General features: G+C 40.9%; 2 protein-coding genes across 4 annotated transcripts in view; both read left to right on the forward strand.

Moving 5' to 3' along the window:
* The window catches only part of ubxn4 (UBX domain protein 4), a 69,145-nt gene extending 64,929 nt beyond the window's left edge, over nucleotides 1-4,216 (forward strand). For all 3 annotated transcript variants that reach the window (XM_022231394.2, XM_087140534.1, XM_022231395.2), the window contains one exon: nucleotides 351-4,216. In XM_022231394.2, coding sequence (XP_022087086.2) covers nucleotides 351-489 — 139 coding nt within the window. In that variant the 3' untranslated portion in view covers nucleotides 490-4,216. The remainder of the gene's footprint in view (nucleotides 1-350) is intronic.
* Nucleotides 4,217-4,348: 132 nt separating this feature from the next.
* Nucleotides 4,349-20,707, forward strand: part of LOC110977355 (uncharacterized) — a 28,722-nt gene continuing 12,363 nt past the window's right edge. Inside the window, exons 1-4 of the mRNA XM_022231396.2 lie at nucleotides 4,349-5,709; nucleotides 15,791-15,840; nucleotides 16,875-17,069; nucleotides 20,051-20,278. Coding sequence (XP_022087088.2) covers nucleotides 5,555-5,709; nucleotides 15,791-15,840; nucleotides 16,875-17,069; nucleotides 20,051-20,278 — 628 coding nt within the window. The 5' untranslated portion in view covers nucleotides 4,349-5,554. The remainder of the gene's footprint in view (nucleotides 5,710-15,790; nucleotides 15,841-16,874; nucleotides 17,070-20,050; nucleotides 20,279-20,707) is intronic.

Consider the following 20,707-nt stretch of genomic DNA (forward strand, 5'->3'; position numbering starts at 1 on the left):
TAGCGCTCTAGTTCTTTTATACATATAGCTCTGTGGTTTGCGGCCTCCTGCAATGGGTCTCCCTGGCTTGTACCAAGAGCATACTTATTTCTGGCTGAATCTGTAAAGGCATTTTCTTTGAACTGGACAGCATAAGTAAATCTTCAAAGCACAAAATCTTACAGAGATCAAAGGTATTCTTCAAATTTCAAAGCTCATGTGACCAATTCCACTGCGTACATGTTTGTGACAGTTTTTCCCCTGTTTGACTCAGTTTAAGTTCACCCTTAGGATCATTCTAAGAGCCACATGCAGGATTGCCCCTCTAAGCTGAGTAATTCATTTCTCCCTCTTCTCTTTCCTCCTTGCAGTGCCCAGGTCAGAAGACGAGTCCCAGGAGGTGATGGGTCAGTCTCCAGGCAAGAGGGAAATGTCCATCGCCTGGTGACAGCACAGGACGATGACGATGACAATAATACATGGAATGGTAATTCCACACAGCAAATGTAGAAAGCAAGCAACCAAGCTGTCCTTGTCTAATTGTTGCACATCGCTTTCTTTTCCAGATTCCATTGCCTTTTCTTTTTTTAATTCTTGAGTACCAAACTGAATACGTCACATGCAGAATTATGTGTGTAAAAGGCATTAGCATGGGAACCAGTGTGTGAACCAACATTCACATGTACTCCATCCATTTGCACTACACTGCCTGGTTCAAATGACATCAAGTTTGGTACTCCATAAAGAAATTTATCTTGGTGACAGTAATCCCCAGTTGTAAACTTTACATTTCACACTGTTGCATGAATGTGCAAGTTGCATAGTGATACTTCCTTTTTTCCCTCATTTTCAGAGCCTCTGCTTAAGATCGTGTAGATAAGAAAATGGGCATTTTTAAATGTCGTTTGTTAAGCTGCCTTGTTGCTTAGTTGGATCATCAAGCTACTTCAAGCAATTGATGTAAAATCAGTCACAAACATTCTTCACTAGTATAGTTCACGATGCATGGAGAAAAATATAGTTACATACACATCCTTTTGTAAATAGAAAGGAAGAATTTATCTCAGTTTGTTATTCTTTGCATTAATTTATGATCCTTTTCATATCCAAATGGCAGTAACTTGATTTCAAATGTCCAACATCGATCAAGTTTTTCCAGAGCAGGACATTTTTTTGTACAATACTCATCAATTTAACAATGCAGTATAATCCAGGAAAGTCAGACCGCTGACCTGCAGATCCGACTTTTTTGTTGCTTGTATTAACTGACCATTTGTGATAATCTGCATCTCTCCTTTAAAGTAAATAACCAAGATTCCTTCCTTTATCTTTGCTCATTCAATTCTAGGAACTTAATAGTGCTATCACATACAGGTTAAATTACCAACTAGAAACTAGTGCTTTGAGCAATTATTTGCACACATTTACCTATTTCTATAAATTTTAAGGTTAAAAAAGAGGATGACATTACAAGCAAAACAGAAATAATAAAATGCCAGTTTTCAAATGAACACTTTCCTTAAAGGTAAATACATTTTGGCATAAGCACTGTCATACTATAGATAAAATGTTTTGTGACAGAAAAGATTAACCTAATATAAAATGTAATGTGATGTCCTTCACCAAATATCAGTAACTTTGGGGACAAAGTGACACATACCATCATGTATATGAGTATTCTCAGGCTACATTTCGAAAATTAATATGAAAAGCCAGTAGCTTAATACATACACACACTGCTCTCATAAAATCTCCAAAAATTACAGGAGGAAGCTGAATATTTATTGTCAGTAAAAGACATTTGAAAGTTAATTTATATTGATCATAACTTTTTTTTATTAAGGTCCAGAACAAATTGTAGAATGTAACTGTTGGGCACGATTTGTCGATCTGCACCATCATCTGATTGCTCTGTATGATTGAAATCTCCCATTTTAATTTCTTTCTGGTAAAATAATCATTCACAACTGTGAATTAGAAAGAAAATGGGCCAATGGCGGAATTATCGACAAACTGATCGCATGCAGATCAAATCAGGTCCACATTGATCTTTCCATTAACATCATTAATGACAGTTCAGAGATAGTTAATGAAGAAACACCATTCAGAACTTTATTAGAGATGGTAGGTACTTAAATGCATGAGAATTAGGTTGGTGTATTGACATGAGAGGTGAGTACAGTGAGTCTTTCCTCGCCTGCAACCTTCTGCAACCTAGGCTTTGAATACCACTTAGGTCAGCATATGATTGAGTTTTCGGCTCCTATGTGATTCCATAGCATTTCCATAGTACATTTGTCCAGGCTTTCCTCCCACCCCTAACAGGCACGTCTTCTCTGCCTTTTTTATTCGTTATATTTATCCTTTGATTGGTGTTTAATGCTAACATTCAATCATGTCAACAGAAAGGTAAGACGTGAACGTTTTGGTGCCTTTCAAGACTTAAGACAGCATACGGATTATAGTTATGTTTAAGGTAAGACTTTGTAAGTGCATAATTGATTTAACGAAGATAAGCAAGTAATTTCTTCAGTTCTTTAGTAGCTAGAGTAGTGGGTTGTTTTCAACCAGTGTTGCTGGTAAGTGCATTCCAGTGTATGACACCACGATGAAATGAAGGAAGTTCTGTTTTGTCTCGCACTTAGAGCACCTATTCATATGTGTATGTAAACAAACAGCCGAATTAAAAAAGAATCAAGTTGTTAAAGGCTACGCTTTAATACTTGTAAGTAAAAGGAATATGTTGTGAATATATTTGCATATAAATATACACAGTCGATGATTGAAGAGACAATTTAACTTCAGTGTACACTTGAGTTTTGCCCAAAAAAAGGGACTGTATGACCAAGGTGGCCCACAATACTCCTAATACAAACCGCTTTCGTCCACTACATAAAATGTTTGCTGAATCATGCTGATGTTTTCCCAAAGGACGGTAGACCATGCAACTAACGTATGGAGGCATGAGGTTTTCAGAATGTTAAAAAGCATATTATGTGAGTAGAACATTCTTCAGATTGCTCATTACCCTGATATTTCCAGAAATTTTGCTGCGTAATATTTTTTTGCATGACTCGATTTTTTTTGCCTGTAATGTGTTCAGGGAATCGTGTGGAATTTTGTGTATGTTCTGGCTACAACTAGTTGTAGCATTTGCTCGTCGCCATCTATTTAAATTAAGTGAAATATGGAAGGGCTGCGTAGCACCGTGATCAGAACCCTTCTTCAGGGCAAGCAGATTCGGTTCTGAAGAAGGTACTCAGTTACCAAAAGCTCGGCAATTACAAGTTTCAGAGCACTGATTTATATTATATTCTTGTCAATATTTAAATTAAGTATCAGTTAATTTTATTTACTAATATCTGGGATTTGTACATTGTGCAATTTGAAATGGGGAAAACTGAGGTGGGATACCCTAGATGTGACAATTCCATCAGGAACAGAATTGGATAGTTCCTGTTATCTGTTTCAGCAGCCTTCCTGCAGTCCTGGACATCCTTGCCAAGAAAGCATCAATGATGAGTGGTATGCTAGTCTATCCCTGGAGACCCAGGCAGCCTTGTCAGCGGCAGACTTCTAATTTTAACCACATTTCTCAATAGGCTTCAGTTACATTTTAGTCATAGGCTGCTCCTTGGCCTGCCGTCTTGATACCTAAACTTCAACTTTGCAATCCTACATTAATGAATGTATTTCATCTATGAGCAGGGTAGCCAACTCTTACGCATTGAGCGAGAGACTCTTGCATATCATGATTTCCTCACGCTGTCACACCCATATAACATTTGTCAGGCTGAAATATTTTCCTTACATGGCAAAGAAAATATTTCCTGTCTTTTTGTGGTGAACGAATAATTTGATCGTGTTGTTGGCAGCGGCATTGCCATACATATTTTCTCACACTCTTGGCAGCCCTTACTTCTAGCACGACGAAATACCATGGAAAAGACTGATAGAGATAGCCCACTTGTATTGTATAACTTCTTATTTTTGAGAAATAATATTTTAGTGTGGTGGTGATTTTCCGTCAATCTGAGTATAAACCCAACGTTGGCAGCATAACAGAGAGGCCCATGTTGTCATCTGTACCTTCAAATTTAACCCTGTCATTTATACATGAGCCACTTTTTTGGACTTATTAAAAATTGTTAACTTACAACGAGACGGTGAATTTAAAAGAAAATCCGGTGATGAAAGTGCTTATTAAAATAGTGACAAATACATTGCAATCAAACAAGATGTCATGTGGGTAGTTATTGGCCTCTAGAGTTGGTAATGCAAGTGTCTCCGCCTTTCCGATGGTTATTTGAGGTTGGAGTAGAAATGACGAATCAGATCAACATCGATTTTTTTTGTAACAAGGTGGTCAATTGGAGAGAAAGAATGAATCAGAAATAAGACGCTTTTTTAACTATTCAAGAGCTGTGTAATACCTCGTATTCGTTTAACGGGGTTCAGATTTTCTAATTCTCCAAAGCATGGGCTCCTTTGAAAGGCTTAGCAGCTGCTCGAGAAAAATTTCAGCGATTGCTCTTGAGGAGTATGACTCCGGAAAGTCTGACACAGCCTTCTGAAGGGAGTGAGTTTTTCCTTCGCTGTAGGTGCAGTCAATTGATTTTGTCACGATCTGTGAAATTATCAGGTCTCATTGAAAAATGGTAGGCAAAGCCTTACTTCTCGGCATTTTTGATTATGAACTTTGCTCAGTGTGATGTTAATCAATATAACCCCTGGTTGGAGGGTGTTTTACCCCTCGTATGCAATTGTCGAGTGAGCCTCAACTTGAAATCGCTGAGAGGCCTAGCATGGTTAGTGACTTTCGACTGGTGTGAAGGATTCTCCTCTACCACTACAATGTCACAGAAGCAAATGCCTCCTGACACCCATAGATCACTCTTCTAAGACTCCGACTGATCTGGGAGTCGCTAGACAGTACAAATCAACTCTTCCATCAATGACTCATCGGCCGCATCAAGCGGTAATTGCCCCTTTGTTTCTCACAAACGCCTCTCCGGTGATGGCCACGCCGCTCGTTCCGCGGTAGGGGAGAGGGCGCGTGACTCACCCCGCCCCGTTCTTGGTATCGCGTGGTCGCCATCCCAGAGCGGATACGGGCCATTAACCGACGGAAAGGATACCCATTTGGGGTCCTAGTATTCAACTAGTTGCTGAGTTTGTTTCGTCTCTCGGAGCTCCTGTCCCACTGGTCACACCGAGTCAGGATGAGTAATCCAAGCAGTTGGCCCGGGTCATCAGGTGTAGGCCTACGTGAATGCTCACCCACTTTTTATTCCAAAGTGCGCATTGTTTCGCGAGAGTTGAAACGGAGTGTTTAAAGACCGCCCCATTTCCGTGCAGCTCGCACTGAATGTCACACTCTGGAACCGGCGTCAACTACCGCCTCTAAGTTAAGATACCTCTGCGTGGACCACACCCTGCCTGTCCACAAACTTCGGATCGCATGTGTCTCTCCGCTCTGCCAACGGTCCGCTTCGAAGTGTACCGTGCAGACTAAAGTGTGGCGTCCACGCAGACATTGACTGTTTGTCTTCTAAACTTAGTTCCTCTGAGAAGGATGGAAACAATGGGCGAGCTGCGGATTGTGTTACTGACTGTGGCTCTGCTGAGGTTGCTGTCTTACCGGAACGGATCTGCAGAGTCAACCCCACCAGCTGGCTTCCATCAGCCCGGCGGTTGCCGTGTCCCATCCAGTCCAGGTGATCCCAACCGGTAAGGCATCAACCACACAATTATTGGACAGACATAGACACACGTATGGCACACACTTAACACGCACTTTTTACTGGCACAATTTTTGAGTGTATCTTGTTGCATGGGGGGGGGGCGTGAAGTTGAGGAAGTTACATGCAAGTGACAGGTGAGTTTGTGGCATTGACCTACCATTACAGTTCCAATATGAATGCGTCAAGTAAATTATACAATATAATTTTAGGGATAATATCCCCTCTCGACCTCAGAAGCATATATAGTTATATAAATGACCGTGAACAGCGCATAAAATATCCAGTAATAGGAACTAATAACTCCAAGTATTTCATACGAATATTTGAGACAAATACAGTGTAAGAGAGTCTCAAAACTGCATAGGCCGAGGCCTGTTGAGAAAGTTTTCATTACAAGAAAGCGAACTTCAGATATGTCTTTTACCCAGTATCGATTACATGTATATACTGGGTACATTTTCTCCATAATCAAACCACAATCCTCCATTCTCTCCATTAATCAATCAAACAGCAAACAGCCAATGGTCCTGTTTTCCATATGCCAGTATAATCATAAGCTCCTTTATTAAAAATCAATCGGGCTCACTTCTGGTACGAAATGGAGCAGGCACAACTCTTTTCAAGTTTAAATTGATGTCTCAAACTTGAATTGTGGCACTCAGTTCCTGATATTTGCCTCATGAAAAAACTGTGTTTGAGAATTTTATTGGCCAAAAGTGCGCAGCTTAAGTTGACGTGATTTGGTTTCGTTTCGTTTGTCAGCTTTAGAGATAACCATAGTAATCAGATTGGCACTAGGCCCAATAGTTCCAGACACCTGTTCTTGCTTATGTCATTGAAATCAGCAAGACTTTGGTTTCAATAGTCAAAGTCCTGTTTGCTTTAAATTAAAGGCAGCCTGAGTATCCTTTTAAATTCGTTGTAATTTTTTTCGAAAACACGATGAATAAGTTACGGCAGTAATTTACCAGAGAGTACTTGCTTATTATAATGGTCCAAAGGTTTTGGGTCAACTAACCTCATTTATAGTTCAAACCTGTATTATGAAGCAACATGTCCAGAAACTCCCTGGGTAGTCAGTGTGCGCAGTCAACATGTCTACTGTTGGGTTTATTTCAGTCCCTGCCTAAGACCATTTTCAGAGGAGACACACGTGGTTTTTGAAGAAAAGGCTTTTCGTCATTGCCGTGCATTGAAGTGCACATGTATACGAAGATTAATTCAACAATTGAATTTTTACACCCAATGGATGCATGGTAAAATAAGTTTTGTTATTCCTTACCGAAGTCAAGACGTCAAAGGGATTATGATTGTAACTTACTCTGAGTCATCGAAACAAATCCTATAAATTGTGAACAAGAGGATTGTCAATTTTGTTCGCCAGGTGTGTGTGGCCATACAATGTGACTGCATGGTAGCGCGTGCCTAACGCAATTGGAGACTTTGAGATGATTGGTGGCGACAAACATACTGGTGCTTTTTACTAGTTCTGGGCATGCGCGCACAGGGCGGATGCAATACTTTGCAAGTTAATTAACTATTTGGTTCGTGGCGTAGGTCACGTACGCATAGCGCATGTGCAGTGAAGTTCAAGCGCAAACATTGTTGGGTCATTAGGTCGAATAGGAGAAAAGGTGGCCGCAGGAAGGGCAAAATAGCACAAATAAAAGTGAAAATGGTCGTTTATAACTAGTGACATACTATTTTCCCAGCATTTTTCTTATAACTGGTCCTCTCTGCGCTGTGCTATAAATAACGATGTATGGCAACCAACAATGCAACCAACCTCGGACAAGTTTGGGCGCGAATTACAGTTCGACCGTTAGTGAATTACTTTTTTACAATGCGCATGCCGAATTCAGTTACACCCAAACGACCCTAGTCGGTCAATTTTTTTTTATCTCACCGTTACCCACATTTCACCGTTGGCTACAATTCTGGCAGAGTACATGGTCATTGAAATCTCGTACAATTATTTTCATGTGTATGGTTCCCTCTGTAATGATAAATGAATAAGGCTACATGTTAACCAGCAGTGCGACCATACCCTGGGCTTGGCCCCAAAATATCGTCTAGATTGTCCAAACTATCCGTCGCTTGGGTGGTTTTACTCGAACTATAGTAAACTATAGTCGACGCTCGAACTTGCCCCTGGATAGGCTGGTTGCGAAAAGTTGATTAGACTAGTCCAACCATCGTCAATTATATAGCCTGCGTTCAATCAGAGTTAGCCGAACTAAACTATGTTCCATGATCGAACTTGCCCACTGTGAAAAGGGACCGATATGTCTGCCGCCACCAGTGTCTCAAAGTCTGATATTATATGACGTAAAAGCCAAGCCATTGCATGATTATGCCTACATGTACTTAAACAATTGTTTGTTCTCTACGCAAATACTGTTCTCCACACAAACACCAAATGTTTGAAGTCTTAAAACCTTTTGTCCCATAATGTAAATCAAACTAGTATTGACAAAACAAAATCTTAGGTAAAAAACGCAAACGTTGTTTACACATAACGCTAGGCTAAGTAAAATGATGCAAATTGCTCATTGTAGGCCTATGATTGTCTTGTTCTGAAATACCGGTAACTGTTATTTCTATAATATTTGAACAAGCCCCCAAAATCTGTATTTGCTATATCCATAGGTGCTATATTACAATAACCAGCACAGGTTTGGTGATGTAAGCCCTACATCGTCCATTATTCCATCATGTGATATATTCCTTAACACCTTGGATAAGCACATAAACGCTGTTTCTTTAGAAACCTCTTTGATCGACTTGGGTCTGAACATTTTTGAAGTGGATTTGAGATTTCGAACTTTTGGTTTTTCTACTTGTATTTTTTCTGAATAAACTAAAGCACTGAATCAGGACTGAAACAATTTGAAAACCGCGGCAACGCGGCATGGACCATCACTTTGTGCTTCATTCGGTGTCTGCCGCTGTGTAGGTATGTATCCAACAATTTGCGGAAAAATACGAATGCCCAACTGGGATGTAAAATTGGACATTACTCTCCGCGTTTTTGCCATGAAATTGAAAATATTGTCGTTCCTCTTTCATCTTTTTCTTGGTCGTACTGCAGACAGGGTTTGGCGACATAAAAAGACTTATCCTCAATCGGGAGCCAAAAAATGAGATCAACAGCATTGAAAAAGGTGGTCTTATAGAAACGACTGAATTCACCATTCTTCTCTTGAGATCTTTATTAAAAAACGCCCTCTAAAGTCTTTGCACAGAGCGATGTGAGAGAGCATAGTGTGCAAGTGGAATCTCATTTACACACTGAAAGAAACTGGACATATTGTGTTGTTTCACTGCCAGGGGCGTAACTACGGGAGCTGGAAATAAGGGAACGCCCCCCCGGCCTGTAACCCCTGGTACCACCCTTTATTTATGACGTTTATACACTTAAAAGCAGGTTGTCCCTCTAGGGAAAGTAGTGCAACTGGACACGGTAAATCCGTCCCCAGGTAAAACTGTCCAGGGAGACGGAATTAATACCTGGGTAAAAGTGTCCTATGGTCCGTTCATTCTTTTCCACTCCAGATCCTGCCCCTCGAGTTATTTTTGTCCCCCATGATCTGCCACACAGACTTTCTTATTTTCGTGTTTTTTTTCAAGGAATTTAGTCAACATGGAATACATTTTAGATTTTTCTGCCCTTCATCGAGTTTCATTTTAAAATTTAAAATGAAACTAAAACAGTTTAAAAAAATAGGCATTTAAACTCAATCGAGCTATTGGGGATAAGGTAGAAATCTATTTTCTGTAGACCGTATTGCATGTGTGGTAACTCGCTGGGACGTAGCGAAGGATTTTTCTTGTGGGGGCTGTGCAAGAGTCAACCTTCTGACTTGTAACTTGTTCGCCAACCTCATGTCGTGTAAAATGCAAATCCGTGGTACGCTACATTTCATGCTTCATAGGAAATGCCAATGGCCAGTGTGTATCATTTATATACCAATTTTGGATTATTTATTATTACGGGGGATGCCACACCCCCACCCCGGTCGCTTCGCCCCTGGTAACCTGCAAACTTTCGTATACGTTGGAGAAGCGCACGTGTACATGTACATGGGATCAACTGTGCTCAATGCCCTGGCACATGTCATCGTTGTAAAGGCCAGCAAATCTGTCCCACCAAATTGGCATAAGTAACTATTGTTATCACCCGTGACCAACCAACTTATTAACTCAAATTTACCAAGTGAATTAATTAAGATTATTTGTTTTTTGTTTTGCCATTTTTGTGCTAATGAATATAGTAATTGTGTGAATCATCGTAGAAGATCTTGCCACAATTTGTTGCGAAGGGCTGCTTAGTTTATTTGGCAAAAAAATGCAAATAGTACGATTGTGGTGCCTTGAAAAAAATTGCCATCCAGTAAGGCTTAGGCCCTATGTGTAATAAAATGTACTTTCTAAAACTCAGCAATAGAATTAGTTCACGGTCAACGTTTATAGATTAATCTGCTTAAGTATCCTGGCTGCACGGTCTTCTAGTATTTGTCACTCTCTCGAACAAGGAGAGTAATTCCCATGACGAAACGTGATGGAGAACACCACCTGCTTGGCCGAGCTGCCACTTAACCCTCCCCGCAAAACCTCGCTGTAGGTAAAAGACCCCCTTTTACACATCGCTTCCGCTTTTTCCTGAATGCTTTTGATGTCCGTGCAGCAATTTTTACATCCTTTTTGTAATGACTCCTGAAAGAATTGCCATGTCACGGCAACAGATGATCCGAGCAGCAGGGGCTCTGATTCAGCGTGCGTGGCCCGCCAAGGTTTGTCCGGTGGGATCTTGTGTCAGCTCGCTCCCACCACCGCAGCATCACTCCACTATGCCCTGGGTTTCGTCCGTAATCAAAGAGCATATCCCAGTAGGGGACGGATAATTGGACTTAATTATTTTGCAAACCCCCCTTCGAAAGTGGTGCTGATGTTTGATTTGCTGCGTTGCAACCTTCATCATCGGACGCGTTGAATGTCGACCTAAATCCAGTCTAGTGTGTACCCATGTTATTTTGGTTAAATGTATGTATTATAAAACTGATCTTCACAGGGTTTGTGTAGTTAAAAATGTGTAGGGCTGCCAATTGGTGATACATCAGTTTAAGCACACAAAATTGTAAGCTTGACAACTTGCCTCGGGTAAAACTTACAAGTACTGACAAGCAATGGGTTATGTAACGTAAAGTTATTTGCTCAACGGAATTTGTTCATCTTCTATAGCAAGCTGACTTGGCGTCGGCGTGCACTGCAAATGTTTTGGTTTCAGAAGCTCTATGAACTGGTTTTTCCAATAAGAGACGAGACAAGTTCATGAGGTACTTGAGGTGACTGTACTTGAGACATCATCACATTACTTACAAATTGTGTACTGTGTTATGTCGTGGAATCCTATTCAAGTGACAGTCAGGGGTAGCTGAGGGGTAGCTGTAAGGGTTCTTGTAACGTCTCCATCCTCAAGGGGGAACGAAGAAATTGCCTAGAGCGGGATGTGAACCCGAAACTAAAGGGTCGGACAGCTCAGTTGGTACAGGGCGCCGGCACGTTGTCCCAGCTGCCGTAAGTTCAAATTCTCCTCCAGTCAATTACTTTGTTCGTCTTTGTACCTAGCTAGTGTCCATGGTTTATTTGACCTCATAAAGCAAACATCGCAGTTGAGTTTGTTGCATTTCATCGGACGAAGCATTCTAACGGAATCCTAAGCATTTTATGGCACCGCCACACCTCTTGGATGAAAGACTATGGTCTTCTAACGATAGGTTTGTATCATACAATTCTTAAGAAGCAAGACTGTATACAGTCTTGCACTTATCAGGCGCGAAGTCACGATTTTGTTTGACTGTTCCAAAACAGAATTTGACCCTTTTAAATTAATTTTCACAGTGCAGATTTTGCTTTATCGGTGTCCACCTTTTGCCTTTGAAATCTCCATCCCATTGCAGTCCACTTTTATGCACCCCAGCAACGCTATTGCACTTACGACTTAGCTGGTATTTTACACATTAATGTAGTCATCACTCATTACGGTGCACAGACAATTTGATGAAACTGTGAAAAGTTAAGTTTTCTTGAGACCAAAAAGTAGTCAAACTTTTTACTGAACTACGATTGCATTGGAAGTTTTTCATTTTAGTAGGATTTGCAACCCACTTAATCAAGGCCGGTTCATACTTCGCCAAGGTTTAAATATCTTCGGGAGTTAGAAAATTTAAATTGCTTCCTGTATACAGAACACCGAAGCTTAATGCTACAGAGATCTGGTCCTGATACCATAGTCGTGCTCACTTCCAGTCTTTGAATTGTGGGCACAGCCTTTGCCTGGAATTCGTCCTCCAAAACGCTTTCTCTACACAGGAATGTACACCGCATCCTTTCCTGTACTGAGTCAAGACCAGGACCTACATTATGGGCCCAGTGGGACTAGGATTTAGGCTTGAGGTATGCTTGGACCAGTCTTATCACTGCAGATGCTGCTTATGATATTGACACCTCTTGGGACGAGACTCATAGGCGTCTGAGTATGTGGTTTGTGTCATGTATTACTTCCCTGTCAAATATAACAACATGTCTTCTTATTAACTTCGAACTCTTCAACTTTATGGTTATAAATAATACTTTAACCAGTCGTTCTTACATGCTTCATTGATTTTTTTTTTCTCAAATGCTCTTTCATTTCAAAGTTCCAGTGTTCGGTCTACATTCAAAGAACCCACAAAGGTCCCTTAGAAAAGTTAAACCACGACATCTAAAAATTTGAACCGGCGACGTTTGAAGTCGTTGGAGTAAGACGCTACTACGACTCTTAGCAACGGATGTGCCCTCGCTTGTCCGCGCCACACTTACAGGCAGGGCGCATGGACGGGCTGATTTCGCGGCTACAAAGCTTTAAATGTTTAAGTCCTCACATGGATAAAACTTATTCGAACGACGACAAGCGCCAACATTTCCATGTGCTCCATGACACGTAGGCACAAAATATAGTTTCATCGAATTAAGTTAAGCTAACTTGTCTGCAAGTGTTGACAACCTTGGTTTTCTTTACAAATTAATGAAAGGCATAAGTTCCCCTTTGCGCCTTGCAAGGGTGACATGACAGGCAAACGGCAGCACGCTCAAGTCCCGGCCCGCCCTCTGCCTGTTTCGCCCTTATTTCCCGTGCTGCGAGAATTTTTTCTAAAATTATATAAAATTTGAATTACCTTTTTGTATGAATATATTAACACACTGGGACGTTTGGCCCGGTAGATTAAAGGTCTATGACTCCCGATCAAAAAGCCGCGGGTTTGAATCTAGCAGCTAGAGGCATATATGTTGTGACCTGAGGAAAGTCACTTTACTTCTATTGCGTCTCTCGAGTGTCGACCCATGGCGTCTGTGTGAGCAGAGACGGTGTTTGTCTGATAGGTGCAACCGAAGTAATATTATCAAGCTGTAGATTTTCATGGAGCTGAAATATGGATTAAGGAATGTTTGTAAGTTCAGTGAAGTGCCTAAAGTACCGGTACAAGTCATGTAGCAGAACTGGTGGATATGTGCAGTTTTTCTCATGGTTTTCATATATTTAACGCGAACATTTTTGCACTGTTTCCTGAAGTCTATTGAAACTGAGAGGTAAATAGTAAAATGACGTTAAAAATGTTTTATCTAACGTTTTGCGTTCAAATATTGATCACGTGAATTGACTCGAGCTAAATGCTTCACTCGAGTCGACTCGACTATTTTGACTAATAAATGACTCGACTCGACTCGAGTCACCAAGTTACAATGACTCTACTTGACTAGATGTTCACGTCACCACATGATAGCTTGATGCATGAGGAACTTGACAGACAAGCGGTGAAGTTTGGTCTGTCACTTGTTCGTTGTACGCTGTGGATGCGTCAAGTTTCTTGGCAGTTTCCTGAGTCATCCTTTTGTGACTGACGACCTTTAGTCCAGAGCAGAGCAGTTGTTGCCAAGAGACGCAACCACTGCTAACTCTGTATGGTCCCACCCCCCCCCCCAAAAAAAAGAATCCATGACTTAAATACCATCTTATAACAAAATAAACATTCGCAATCCTTTCCCTCGACTTATCGCTACGGTTATCCCAGTTTACACATCTATCGATTGTCGTATGCACATTAGGTACCATTGACTGCATTTTCTTTCCGACCTCGCTCAGACCCAAGCGACTTAGAGCCAAACTTGGAGGGCATGATGTACTCTGTCTTAGAGACATGTCATCGGTAAATAGGCTTTACGTCGGAAATTACCTTAATGGGTGATCGCTATTGTGATTTCCTTGAGCGTATACTCTGCGGTTGCGAGGCACGAGGGCCCATTTGAGATTAAACGATTAGTGACGGAAAGTTAGGGCGTTGGCTCAGTCTGAAAGAATGAAAAGCTGTGATATATTATGCCTGGTTACATTTTCAGGTTTGTGAGAAGTTTGTTGAGGTTCTTAGGGATGGCAAATGCCAACAGGTTTAGCTTTTGAAAAAGAAAGCGGGTGGTCTTTTTAATTTGATTTATGCGTAGGAACAGTTCTAAAATGCCAGCAACGTGTTGTGCGGTTGTCAGAAAGAGCCTGGCGCTGTACAGTCATGACATTTCACTTGTCTGCTTTGTACAGAGGAAAACACATGACATGTTGACAGGGATATCAAAGTGAATCATGGATGAAGGGAAATGATGTGACGCTACTTCATCTGTTTTCAAAAGAATGTCACTGGCGACGAAGTTGAAAATGATTCAGTGAGGGCCGGTATCTTGCATATAATTATGCCAACCTCTGTTTGCCAATACCGATTTTTGTCCCCAGGTCTGTATTTCATTTCGATTACCATCGCATTAACGTTGTTCATTGCGAACACATTTTCCACATTATTTGTTTTTCTTGGCTGTACTGCGACGCGCGCCCTGAGACATCCTTCCGTGGCGTCTGCAGGCATGAACATGACTAGTGCGTGCCACAGCCACGTTGTCGTGTGTGACCGGCATCGCTTGAGATACAGCCTGAAGCAGAGATTGTTAAATGCAGGGTAGGAGAAACTTAGTCAGTGCTGCTGGGCCCATGGGGAGGAAATTACGAACACTTGGTATACCATCCACTCACGCCCGCCAAGGGACGCTCTCCTTCGATATTGCTCCACTCGTGTCTGTTCAATGTTGTCACGCAAAATAGCAGCCTAACAGAAAGTGATGATGGCGCATTTTTCCAATCCATTTTCTTTCTTTTTTGAGATAATGTTGTACGGAAATTAATAACATGTGTTTGGGACGAACAGTGAGAATTGGCCGTCAGTCAAAAAGTCGTGAGCCACACCTTCTGGGATGATGGCAAGTGTTGTTTTCAATTGTCTTGATGGTTAAGAGATGGCTTTGCGGGGATGGGCATGACTGTACTCTCATAGTTACCGGCTGACTTGTCATTGTACTCTAATGCAAAAATACATTGACATGTAGGACTGAAGCAAATGCTGCAGTTGCTTTTTTGTTGTCCCATTTTTCTGAAGGAAAGTTTGGTGGCAATAATTATTTAATCATGTTGACAATAAATTTGGGGGTTGGCAACTGAGCACTAATCACGATATAGGCCCTATACAAAGGGGAGAACAATATCCGCGTGCATGCCGGCGTTCAGCCAACGTAAGCACCTATACCCATGAGTAGTCTCTCTAAAACACGCATAACAAAATTGTATAAACAAAAACCGTTATCAGTATTGCCAGAGCCATGTAACACCTCACTGTCATCAGCCACTATTTATTTGTTAATTGTATTATAGGCCAAATGAAGAGTGTTGCGGTCGAGCATACGCCGCTGTGTTGTGGTTCGTGATGTGGTACTCTGGATTCCCGAGGACAACACCAGATTCCCCGTTCTAGTCTCATTTTTATGTAACCCCTGGCCACTTTTAGGATGCAATGCACGTGTTATTTACTACATGAGGGTTGGGATTTGTCGATTGTACAATTTAACTTAAACGTGATTCATCCATTTCAAAGGTGGGCCACATGAATCACCCAATTTTTGTGGCAATAATTTATTTCTGTTTTAAATCTCAGGCCCCGATGTTGTGATGGATGGGAGCTAATGCATAGTAGATGCGTGCCAGGTGAGACTCACTGGAGATTGCTGTGTAGAAAAAAGATAAGGGGTTTGTTCTGTTTGAGAATGAAAAGAGTATGTTACTCTTTGTAACCGATAGCCATACAAGTTGATTGACTCTGGACAAGAGTGTATGGTGCCCATGTAGCAGCAGGCATAGCAGGGTATTTAACTTCTTCGAAACGAAGTTTGTATGCCATTTGCACTCACGAGTTTTATATTTACGATGGACACATCAAAGTTGTTATCCTTATCTCGACTTTCAGGATTTTCAACAAGCTGTTGAGAAAAAGTCACACAAACGATTAAAAACTTGTGATGTAGATAGGAAATCCTCCAAAGTCATTAAGTTCACTGTGGCCTATCCGTGTTGGGGGTCCCGGGGACAGAATATTTTGATGAAAACGAATCTACATTTTGTTTCACCGTAAACGAAATGTCCCTGTCAAGAGATATGATGGTACTGTTTTGAAAGTGTCAGCACTTTCAATATCTTAAACAAGGGGGGGGCAACCTACCCCGCCCCTTTACAGCTGGATATGCCACTGAAAGTTCGCCTTATATAGGCATACTGAGACAGGAATTGGCGTTGTTATGAAGGCCAGGTGGTGTTTTTTGTTTTGTTTTGTTCTTCATGTTGTTGTTGTTTTGCCTTTTTAGCAGTTGGCTAATATCCGCTCTTTCGGATGGTCTGTCATTGACAAAATACGAATATGAAATGCTACAGTAAAATTTCTAGCCTTATAAAGGTTTTTAATGATTCTCTTCACCCCAGCTCAAAGCTGCAATAATCATAGTCTTCCAAAATTAACTTTGAACTGTCCCTTGGGGGTATGGTCCCGGTTGCCCCTCCCTCCCGATTCAGGTGTCCTTTGTATATACTTGGCAAAGTATTGATTAGGCCTCTATTATCTGAAGTGTGCCGTGCAATTTTTGTAGTAAGCTACAGACGATTTCATTCTTGAAACATTTGTTTAGGGTTTAGGCCTATACATCACGTTTGTTTCAAATGGTTTCTTTTATCTCTTCTCTTTTTCTCAGTATGTCCACATGGCTACTCAAGAAACCGTTTAACAGGGTGCTGGAAGCTGGTCTCGTCAGATTCGTCTTGGACGGAATCACGCAAGACGTGCCAGAGAGATAACCGATCGGATCTCGCAATCGTCGATTCCATTGAGGAATTTGATCTTTTAATTTCATTGGGTCGCAATTGGCAGATCAGCATGCTGTGGATAGGTAAGGTTACCAATGAAGAGCCATCTTTTTACAGTCACAACGGCAGTAAAAAGTAAACCTACAAAACGTCAACAGAAAATGAGAAGCGTAACACTGATGCATAGGAGGAATATCTAGATAATGGAGAGGAATGTTCAGACAGTAATTATGTTGTCTACAAATTACCAAAATCAAACTGAAGACTGATTTTCTAGTTCCACTGACCTAGTAAGTCTTCTCTAATGATTCTTTCGTCGAGTGAAATTTTCAAAGCGGTATTTAAGTCATGACGGCAAAATCTGTGTCGTGTTCAGGTTTTAGAGGAGAAAGTTATTAGTGAATGACAAAGTAACTCTCACACACTTTCTGCTAGTAAAAATGTTTTTAAAAATGAGGATGGAATTATTGTGGTCAGATGAGAACTGGTATAGAAATATTTCTGACTAAAATCGTTTTATTCCACTATGTTACAGTCCAAGGCGAAGTCTAATTACACATGTATAATATCTTTGGATTGTTCATTTACAAATTGCAAATCACTTAATTAAGGGCGTAGAATCAAGTCCACAATGGGGGAGGTTTGTATTCGTCCCCACACGTGGAAAATTGGTAAAGTGGACCACTGTTAACGTTGTATTACAGCTATATTCCGCATTATAACCCTCGTTTCAACAGCTCTGCTATGAAGTCTTGTAACTGCGTGGCTGGCTCTTCTGTACGATTTGGTATACCATGTGACATATGGAACAGATAATCTAATTAAGTGATGCAGTTTGTGTAGGAAAAATCTGTTACACCGATTTCTTCCATCAGGAACAAAAATGACCCTGTGGGTCTCTATTGCAATGTTGGACCGTTATCAGCGTTCGGATAAATCCAGTAGTGCAATACGCTGATACACTATTGTTTGTTATGCCACGGTCATAGAGAGTGAATTTTTATTGGTCGCGAATTGATCACGTGATGTGCTACAAGCAAACATGTATGGTCCTTTCTTTATATTTATGCAAATTTTATTCGCGGCAACTGAAAACGAGGCTGTAGGGGACTCGTATGTCACGATGGCTGCAAACAGAAGGGATCTTCCGTGGTTCCCAAGATAACCTTCGGGTTTGTGGAGGATTACGTCAAAAAGGGCTCCAAAAGCAGTGGAGAGCAATAATTTGGTAAAGGCTTCACGTATTTTTCAGAAGCCTACATTCATAATCTGAAGAATAAGCAGTTTATTAATGGGATTTTATCTGGGACCTTTTGTTGACGTTGCATGCATGCACCATTTATGTCTAGGCCTAAACGGCCGGTTGTCGCCACGATCGAGCAGTGTGAAGACTTTTTGTCATTCAGCGGTTTACCTTTAACGGCTGGGCTGTTTCCTTTCGAAGTTCAGAATAAACCTTTTCGACGTTCGCATTGAAATGCTAATTCGAAAATTACAGACGTTATTTCATTTATGCTGGGCGCAATCAATCACGGAGGACGAAGGAAAAGACTGGATCAATCGAACTGCTCCAAAGTGCAATAACGTGTACGGTGTAGGGGCAGTGATTATGATTTTTTATACGAACAACTTAAGTGCCCAAAGAAGTCGTTTCAAAGTCAAAATCTACCTTGAATAGTGTCCCCTCGTCTCGTTTGATCTTAACAATCAAGTTTTTCCGTAGGATAGTGTTCTTTGGAAATCGATGAAAGCTAATTTCTGGCGATGATATTCGTTCGTGATTCCTACAACAGGCACTGAACAATGCTTCGTCATGTTCGCCAGCTCCGTGGAGTCCCTTATAGCCTCGTTTTCAGTTCCGGTGCATAAAATTTCCATAAATCTTAAGAAAGGCGATGGATAAATGTAATCTTTCCCAAAGCTGATGTGTCGTGTCTACTGCGTTGTAATTGTGTAATCTTGAGTATGAAGGTTGATAGCCGCGGTCGTACTACGCGCCAATGATTGTAGATGTGCTCTGTGTGGGGACACTGAAACACTCTTTGTTCGCATGTGCTTTTCTCTCCACTCTGACCATGACAAATACTTACGAGTTTCTGTTCGGGCATCCAGCTCTGCTCGTGGAATACGAGTATGCTCTGATCACTGTTTCTGCTGCAATCGCCACAGTTGTTTATATAGAATGCTAATATCGTCTCTCTTCGTCTGTTCTTCAATCTTGTCAATACTTTTCGAAGGAATGTGGTGTAAATAATGTCTTGAAATTCAAGCAGTCGAGAAAAACCCAGTGCTTTATCGGACGGTGTATCTGTTAAAACAGTTTTTTATAAGTCAAAGACTTCTTTAGCCCCCCCGGAAAAAAGGATATCATAATCAATAATTTTTTTTTAAATTTAATATCTAATTCACTGTTCACGTGTTTCAATTAGTCAAAGGTAATAATTTCTCTTGCAGTAACATATGCACACATTACACATGAAAGACTGTTCTAGTGAAATTTATGACTGTGGTAAACCAAAACAATTGTTGGCTGCAGTGACAGAATCCATGGAGGCAAATTCGCCTCGAGTGTCATTTGCCCCCTCAGGTGTACAAAACGCCATGGACCCCTACACCGCAGGCAACAATTATTTAGTGTACGCATGTATCATCTCATTTCAATTAGTTAAAATGTGCATGCACATAGTGTGCATATTCAAATAGGTCATTTCTAACAAGGATTTCAGTATCAGCAGTGGCCTATATAACTACCTCATCGGAACTCCATGTCCCAGGTTCCCCCATCAAGTTTAAAAATTCAAAATGTACGCAGCCTATGTGTATACAAGCAGCAACACATTTGTTTTTCATGCCCCTGTGAAATAATGTGTGCCTCCATGAAATTTCATCCTAATTATGTATCAGAACATTGCTGCTTCGTCAATTCAATTCCAAACTTTAAGCCTACAAGAAGTTGCAATTGAAATTTTAAAAATACGTTTTCCATTTGAGCATTCGAAGCTTGATTAACAAAGTGTTACTGCTACGTTGTTAGAACAATGACTGTGGTATTCTGTTTTGACAGGATTGAGGGAGGCTCCTTTTGTCAAGTCCATGGTGTGGGTCGATGGATCACAGTTCACCTCCACAGATGTTTTGGCTTCATTCATGCCACAAACTCTCTCCAGCGGTATCTCCTCCTTAGTTCCATCGACCCTGTTTAAGCAGGCCTGTGTTGCCGTTAACTTGACTAATGGAACCCTAGAGTTAAGGGACTGTTCCGAGCCCTTGGATTCTCTGTGTAAAACTCGCTGTGAGTATGAAGACTGTTTGAATGTTAGTCCTCTGGGGCTTTTAGCTATACTATACAAAAAGAGTCTAAGACGTAAGTAGCTTGAAACAATTACAGAAATTTTACTTATATGTATATTTTTTGTCGGCTGATGAGTGTACATTAGTAGTTATGCATGGTGATGAATCATTTTTCTTCATCAGTGATTCGAAATTTGTGGTTTAAGTCTTTCAACCAAGTTACTGCGACCAGTAAATTCCTGTCTTTTATCGCGGCACCCTCATAGCACTTGATAGCGTGCTGTTCAATTTATCACCGCCCGAAAGGATTGCGTGTACTGACTTGTTTTATTAGGGCTTACATTTTTCTTTAGATTTTTTCACCAAATTTGGTAGCAGAATCAACATTCAGCGGTGAAGACACAATCTTGTTTCGACTATGCAGCGAGAT

The sequence above is a fragment of the Acanthaster planci genome, linkage group LG08 (assembly GCF_054643075.1).
Source record: "Acanthaster planci isolate LZ-2023a linkage group LG08, COTS_SCS, whole genome shotgun sequence".
NCBI classification, from domain to species: domain Eukaryota; kingdom Metazoa; phylum Echinodermata; class Asteroidea; order Valvatida; family Acanthasteridae; genus Acanthaster; species Acanthaster planci.